Source organism: Anguilla anguilla, chromosome 15 (assembly GCF_013347855.1).
Source record: "Anguilla anguilla isolate fAngAng1 chromosome 15, fAngAng1.pri, whole genome shotgun sequence".
Lineage (NCBI taxonomy): Eukaryota > Metazoa > Chordata > Actinopteri > Anguilliformes > Anguillidae > Anguilla > Anguilla anguilla.
Window position 1 is genome coordinate 34236193 of NC_049215.1, and position 8650 is coordinate 34244842.

An 8650-nucleotide genomic window follows, 5' to 3' on the forward strand; every position below is an offset into this window, starting at 1 on the left:
AAACGCAACTCCCGTAACAATGCTTTTCACACTCGGTCCCGGTGTGTATGCTGGTCTGCATCACGGCCTACAGGTATATCCTGTCCAGCTAAACATGACAAAAATGAGTTTACATTCTGACATAATTTCGTACGTTCACTTATTTAAACATAATACAGTGTAATTGGCTCTGTTATTAAAAATAATCATTAATAAAATATAAAAATTGTTGTTTTTCACAAATGGCTAAATTTTGGTGACTAGGTGACCACACGTTCCACAGTGAGGAGCCCAATGATTTCACCCGTCAATCTATATTCTTCATTTGTCATTTATCGCACAGAATATTACAGAAAATGAAAGCATTAGTTGATCTAACTGACAAAAAAGGCTTAGGATGTAAATACGGAGCATTTATTCTCTATGGCTTACAGAGCTATATCTGACATCACATGACCTTAAGAGTTATCCTTCAGTAGACATTGTCTATTTAAGAACAATCGCCAGCACATCACAAGTACAGGTTGCAACTATAATAGGGACATTAACCAGCATACACAGTGGGTTCCCAGGATCATGTTTTAAAACCACAGTCCTAGAGGGCCCCTGTGTTTGTATTTGTTTTGAGGTCAAATTGATGTAAACCTTTTTTTTTTTTTTTTTTTTTTTGCAAAGAGTACTAGCCATAATGCCCAGAGTGTTCAGACTCAAAATACATACCCACTCAAAGTTTCAGTATTTGGGTTGAATAACGATTTTACATTCCCTTCCCATCGGAACAACTGGATAATTCTTTACTGAAGACAAACGTGTGGCCACTCTGCAGGAAGTGCGTTTAACACCATTGATTTTAACCACTGTCTAAGCCTGAGTCAGATTTTTTCATACAATGGAAAAAAAACGCAGTTTGGTAATGCCACCATAAAAACACTGTAGTTATGAAGAGTGTTTATCTACAAATGTTTAATATCCACTTGAACAGATCCACAAGGAAGCCCCTGGCACTCATAGAAAATACTGGTTTTACTATTGGGTTACAAAATTGGTACTATGCAGGATTCATATAACCTTTGACTTATAAAATGGACTGTGAAACAATAAGGACTACAATGCCATCAACATGAAATGGATTTTTTTTTCTGTTAGAAAACAGGGAATGGGCAAACACTGCCTACCATAGTTTGTCAGTACAAATGACTACACATCACCTGTATTACTGCAGAAACAGTCATCTTTTGTCCATGCAATAATGAATAAACATCAAGTTATCCCTGTACACCTCTTCTACTTAACAGAACACAGATAGTACATCAGTATTTCTGGTCAGTATTTTAAAATCTTTGCACACTGGAACAATACTGAATTACAGTTTTAGTTTTTTTTTAATTTTTATTTTTTAAAGAACAATTAGTCTTTGATTACATATATATTTTTAGTTTTTCCAACTGTTTAAACCAGCAATTTAATAATAAAAAAACAACAACAAAATATTCCTGACTTCAAACATCTTTACACATCCATATATAATATTCTTAGTTAAACACCCTTAATGTGGTCATGTGATTGACCTAATTCTGGCTTGGAGGACGGCTTCACTTAGCCTCTCACAGTAGGCTATGTGTGTTAATACTGTAGGTTGCCGTGGTAACAAAGTGCACAGCATGAAGTCAAATAATAACATACGCATTCAAAGATCACCGGTTTCTCTACAAGTTGATCAAGCATAGAGTATTTAACATCTTACAATAAAAGGGCAGGCATTTAGACAGGAGTTTACTATGGAACCCAAAATGGGTATTTCAAATAAACAAAGGGGGGGGGGGGGGGGGGGGAATTTATTACACATAAGTAAAATCTTTTCCCACATGATCCTGTCCCAGTGTAAAGCATACTCAATATCTATCCTCCCCCCACCCCCCACTCCTGTGTTACTCCTGTTTTTGTACGAGGGGTGAAAGTAACAAATTAATTAATGATTACAGAACTGAATAAAACTAAGTGGAATCAAATAACTACTTGATTAGCAAATGATTTAATACATTCAACAAAACAGGGTTGATTACATTAAAAAAAACAGAACCAGGAAATCAAATCTATTAGTTTCCTTCTGTTTAATTGACTGGAAATTTAAAGTGCTTTTAATATCACGCTTTGCATCAGTTCTAATCAGCACCATTTCTATCAATTCAATGCAGTGGGATTCCATTTGCAACCAGTTTTATCACGTGGATGTGATTTTTATTTAGTTTTATTTAATTTTAGTTTATTTAATTATTAGAATTATCAAATAATTTGTTAATTAATGAATTATTTGATTCAACTGAATTCAATTCAGTTCCATTGCTCATTCATTTTTGTTGCTTTCTCTCCTCATATTTTTCCCTCTCTCATATTGTATTATCAAATGTCTCATTACTGTAAAACTACGAAAATTTAAAGTAAACATCAATTTAGTTGCACAGGAAAGAACATGTATGTAGACCCACATCATTCAAAGAAATAATGGTTTTGTTGCCCGGTTAAGAGGTCATATTCTTTAATGGTCCTCTTCATAGGCAAAATTGTACTTCAGTTGAATTTCAGACATTTTTAAGCTTGCGCTGTCTAGCGAAACATCAAGGTTAAACGGATTTTGCACGTTTTGTTTTTCTGGCAAACTGCCTCAGAAGCAATTTAATTTTTTGTCTTGTAACATCGCCTTTTTCTGGAAGGGAAAACTAATGTTCTATAAGAGAGCCGTTGTTAAGTAAGTAGCATGGGCAAAATGATGACCTGAATTATTACGTATTGTTAAAGGAGTTATGTCTCACACCTGAGGTAGTTTTTCCTGAAGGGCTTTAGTCTTTGCATCGTAGTCATGTAAAGATGAGCATGTCGATTGGAATGAACAAAGGTTGCAACCTAAAATTGAGCCACTCCTGGAGGTTTGCCCCAACAAAGAAAAACTACTTGTCATTCAAAAAAAATTATAAAATTCCTTGCTGTTACTGGATCTGATGACAAGCAGCAGGCCAGCCAAAAACAAAACAAAAAATAAAACTACATTTCCCAGAATGCTGTTGTCCTACAATGGAATGATGTGCCTTCAGATTTAATTGGGGAATTCTGCTCTTACTAAAAGTCAAGACAAAACATATAAAAAGCAATCGTGCAAGTAGGAGCAACGCATTGCACTAATTTGTTCGGCCTGTTATTGTGGATTTGTTGGCTTGTAAGGCGCACCGTGCTGTGCTATTATTTGTAACTGAAATGGCATCCGATGAAAACGGAGAATAAATAATCTCCAGAGTAACTTATGCATTTTCCCCCACACACCGTTCAGCAGCCCACAGGCTGGCCATACCATTCTACAAAACCATTCAGTAAGTAGTTCTGCTCTTTCATCGAAATAGTGCAACATTTGAAGCTGTACCAGAAGAAGACTGGTTAAGAAAAAAGGGATATAGTAAGGAGGAGAAAAAAAAAAAAAAGATTGATCATACAGAATTCAAAATGGCATACTTTGAAGATTTGAAAAAGTGGAAAAAAAGTATATGTATTCATACATATATCTGTATTTATATATATATATAACACATGTAATTGAGGTTCTTGCGAACGTCCCGAAAAGTTAGTGCAGAAAGCGACACCGATGCATTAGTTTGTTAGGAGCCAAGTTAGCGCTGCACTGACTGAGGACAGTGGGCGGGGCTTATCGTAGCTGCGTGAGCTCTTGGTCCGCACCTACAGCTGGGGGCTAGGAGGAACGGGGGGGGGGGGGGGGATGGGGATGGGACGGGGTGGGGGGGTGTATAGGGGGGGCTGGTTTGGTTTAAACCCTTATGTGTACGAGTTGGGGGGGGTGGGATGGGACGGGGTGGGGGGGTGTATAGGGGGGGGGGCTGGTTTGGTTTAAACCCTTATGTGTACGAGTTGAGGGGGGTGGGATGGGACGGGGTGGGGGGTGTATAGGGGGGGGGGCTGGTTTGGTTTAAACCCTTATGTGTACGAGTTGAGGCACTCCTTCGAGCGCGACTGGATGTCCTGCAGCTCCTGCTCCCCTCTCGTTTTGATGTCCTGGTAGGCGTGCGCCTGGCAGGCGTCCTTAAGGTAGGCCCAGTTGGCGGACAGAATCATGAGGAAGTGGATCTGGAACAGAAGGGGGTCAGGCGGGGCGGCGGGTGAGCGAGAGAGAGAGAGAGAGAGAGAGAGAGAGAGAGAGCGAGAGGGCGAGTCAGGGTGCAAAGCAAAGCGAGACGACAGTAGAGCTACGTCTATCACACACAAACAGGTTACCCTGGCAACAAGCACCTGGATGACAACACTATTATTATTATTATGATTATGATTATTATTATTATTATTATTATTGTGAGATAAGGGAGTTGAGGTGGGTTAAGGGAGTGGGAAGATGGGGTGTGTTTAGGTGTACCCAACCTCATGCGCTGCCTGTTAGCAAACTTAAATACAATTGAATATCTCCAAAAAAAATGGAATTTGTCTCAGTGGATCTTTTTTGCATATGTGATCGATAGCTCTGTTTCCATGTGAATTCACAAGAACTGTGATTTTGTGGAACATTCGTTGGTCTGTTGGTTTAAAAAAAGAGCTAGAGCTTAGCATTTTAGGAAAGCTAACAGACCAGGTAATGGTCACATAAATTGTCTAAATGCACATTTAAAACTGATGGAGCAGTCGCAATTCAGACATAACCCAGTGAATATTTTTGAGGTGGAAAGCCCGTGAAACATCACATAGGGGTTCAGGCGTAAACCTGATTATATTTGGTTGAAAAGTTAAAAGTTTTCTAGCCAACTAGGACATATACAGTCCATATCTGGGTGAAGGTTGAGCTATATTGGAATTAACCTAGCCTGTTTATGTCAAAATGTCTCGCAACCTAGATTTACTCCCCTCTAGACGTCTAGATTCTGGCTTTTGCACACTGGGAATTCTCTTGTCTGTTTCTCATGGAAACATAGCTATTCATATGTATTTCATTTTACAAATAGAGCAATAACAGGTACGGCCATAAGGTAAATCACATGTAAGGAATAGATCATAGGGGACTGGGCTTTATACACAAATGTTTATTTTTTAATAGAAAGGGAAAATAACTACAGTCTCCAGCATCTTAGGAACAATTAAATACTTATGAAATGTGAAATGTAAGTAGCCATAAACACATTATGAAATAAAAAAATAATAAAAAACAACAACAAAATATAGTCATGCAGGCTGTGTTAACCAAAACAAATAGTGGCACATTTTTATGTATTTTTTTGAATGAAAGGAAATGGAAAAACCTAAATTGTCCTATTGTCAGCTAAGTCTAGAAAAACAGAATTAATTACATTTCAAAATCAGGTGAAATTATTTGGAAAAAATAAAGATCTCTACTTCATGAATATTTTCTACCTCTCTGACGAATAATCACTAATGCTGCAGCTCCACTATCATTGTTTACCTCATCGTACAGACGACAAGCGCTGTCTAGTGGTATAAGGCAGGGGTGCCCAGCCCTGTTCCTGGAGATCTGCCATCCTGCAGGTTTTCACTGCAACCCTAACAAAGCACGCCTCATTCAACAGCAAGCTCATCTTTGTTGAGCTGCTAATTAGCAGAATCAGATGTGCCAGATTAGGGTTGGAGTGAAAACCTACAGGACGGTAGATCTCCACAAACAGGGTTGGGCAGCACTGATCTAGCTGTTGAATGAGGGGTGCTTTGTTAGGGTTGGAGTGAAATCCTACGGGATGGTAGATCTCCAGCAACAGGGTTGGGCAGCCCTGGTGTAAGGCACGGAACCTGGCAAGAGGGAGGGGGACCGGGTTCCGAATTTTCTGTCCTGCACCATTTATAAATATGTACAAATGTACAGCTGACAATACTGAGACCGCAGACAGGGGGGGGAAAGTACAGTGGGAAGGCAGGTCTTTTCGACAGCTTCGCCATGAGGAGCTGTACAGTCTGACTCAATCGAGATCGTTTCAGAAAACAGGAACGTGACTTTTTCTATTCACAACTGAATAATCAAATTGTTTTAGAGTGGGCTTTAGTGAGAGCGTCCGCACTCAGGGGGGACGGTGAAGTGCTGTGTAAAATGAGTCTTTGAAAATGGGAACAGTGTTTTTTACTCACAGGTTAGTTCTGACAATAAGGCCTAAAGCAGAGGCCAGGTGTCCCACTCTAAATGGAGCCTCCGAAATTCAGAGACACACCTCCTCCTCCGGGGTATGACACCTCTGGGTCTCTGGATACAAACGCTACAATATGCCTAAAATCTGCTATTTACACTTTTATGTCAAAGGGAATGAAAGAGTTTTTATTTTCTATTTTTTGTATTACATTTGTTTTGTTTGTTTATAGTCCAGTGGCTGCTCTCTCTACTTAGTACAAAACCACAAACTGCTTTTTTTTCCCCGTGCAGTTAGAACAGACTAAAACTTAGTGCAGCAGTCTTCTCCACTCTTAAACTTCAGAAGGGCATAGTTATAAGTGGTGGCCATCATGTAGATCAGCTGGTGGAAGAGAAAATGACACGGGTGGGGTGAGACAATGGGCCAATGGCGGCGAGGCCTCAACAGCCATGGTGTCATGGCAACTGGTGTCATGGCAACTGGTGACATGGCAACTGGTGACATAGCAACCGGTGACATAGCAACTGGTCTCTGAGACTGTAATGTGCTGCACTGTTGATCTGTTTTTTTCTCTCTCTCTCTCTCTTTGTTTTGGTTCTTTCCTCCATACAAGCATTTTCCACTATGAAATGCATCAGTTTCCTCTCTCATGAATTAGTAGTAATCAAATTGATGCCATGTTTCTTCACTTTCAGCATGTACTTTAAGTTTAAGTCTTTTTTTAGATACTTGATGTTTGCTCATAATTAGTCACTGGACACTGGACGGCAACATCAAAATCACACTGAATTATGATAGAATTACAATTAAATACTGCAGCATATCAAAACATAGAACTCTCCCTCTAACAGTGGTTCTGCTCAGAAACATACCATATTTCATATAAGGCTCTCGGGCTGACAGCTGAGTCAACCAGCGAAAGCCGGCTAGAAGTGTCCGAAAAACACAGCTTAAACCAGCTTGACCAGCTCAGGCTGGAGTTTTCAGCAGGCTAGGGTGAGGGTTTTTCCTGAGCGGAGGGTAACAGTTTGTGTTCATTTCTCTCGCAGTGGTCACAGCGGGTGTTTTGGGAAATGGACATGAGCGACATGCCGTGAGCGTAAAAATAAGGACACGCAGGGCCAGGGGGAGGGTCAAAGACGGGGTTAAAATTCGGGCTCACCAGTGCAATGACCGTGGCGCCAGCTCCAGCACACGCCACGATGTACAGGTGGTAGGACAGGTAGAACTGCAAGAGACAGAGAGCTTCCGCAGTCAGAGATGCAAGAGTGAGCAGGCAGGTGCTCAGCCACAAGGCTACAAGACCTCTCTGTAGCACCCTGCAGTTTGTGTTCCCTGTTATATTGTCCACTGTGTTGTACATGAAAGATCTGAGAGTTTCAGACAGCTCCGTAAGATACTCATACCAACCATTTTAACAGTAGCAACACTGTTTACAGTACACCTTCTACTATGCTTCACAGAGAACATACCCATCGCAACTAACTCAATACACCACTTACCTAAATTTCTATTCCTCTTTAAAAAGAATACATCCACCACAACCAAGTCCTGCATCGATTATTTGTATTTTAATTCACACCGACGCTTCACAAAGTGCATGCATGTCACAGTCAGGTCCTGCGTTCTATCACTGTCTTCTGTACAGCGTTTAGTTGCTTAGAAGGCCTGTAGTATATACTGGGTAAGAAACTGGTCTTGTAACCTAAAGGTTGCAGGTTCGACTCCCAGGTAGGACACAGCCGTTGTACCCTTGAGCAAGGTACAGTACTTAACCTGCATTGCTTCAGTATATATCCAGTCGTATTAATGGATGCAATGTAAATGCTCTGTAAAAAGTTGTGCGAGTCGCTCTGGATGAGAGCGTCTGCTAAACGCCTGTAATGTACTGCAAGGCCTCACCTCACTGGTGGTGCAGATATCCCCCAGCGTGGATCCACAGGCTTTCCCCGGCGTAGCGTTCCAGGGGATGATGCCTACAGAGGAAGAAGAGGGGAAGGGTCAGATCCCTCCGGAGAGCTCTTTGATGTTATCAGCTCCAAATAACCCACCTGCAGGCTTTAGACCTTCCAGTCTAAAGTCTAAAACCCTTTAGCACATGCTAAAACTAATAACACAACCGATGATTGGTGCAATGCAAATACCATGACCAATCATTGGTCACGTTCACTGGTTTTGCGTGATATAAGAGGTTTTTTGCACATGCTGAAGGTCTTAAATAAGCCCCTTAGACATGCAAGAATGTATGATCCAGTCACTCTATATTCTAAATGTTATACTTCATCATTTCTGCAGTATGACTGAGACAGACTGACAGACACACACAGATAGAGAGAGAAATAAACAGACAGACAGATAGAGAGATAGATAGACAGAGGGATGGACAGATGGACGGACAGACAGATGGAAGACAGATATAGACAGATAGACACAGAAGAGCACTGCACTCCACTGCTCCAGTTAAGACCCTGATTTGGCCCTAGGTGACCCTGACAGTGTGCAGGACAACGGGCGATCTGCTCACCGTACTGACGCACGTCCACGCAGATGGA

General features: G+C 40.9%; 1 protein-coding gene across 1 annotated transcript; it reads right to left on the reverse strand.

Moving 5' to 3' along the window:
- Positions 1–3886: 3886 nt before the first annotated feature.
- On the reverse strand, positions 3887–8650 carry LOC118214421 (neuronal membrane glycoprotein M6-b-like; the record flags this gene model as incomplete). Its single annotated transcript, XM_035394345.1, has 4 exons — positions 3887–4107; positions 7261–7326; positions 8001–8074; positions 8623–8650. Coding segments are annotated over 4 exons (318 nt in total), but the record flags the coding sequence as incomplete, so codon positions are not given.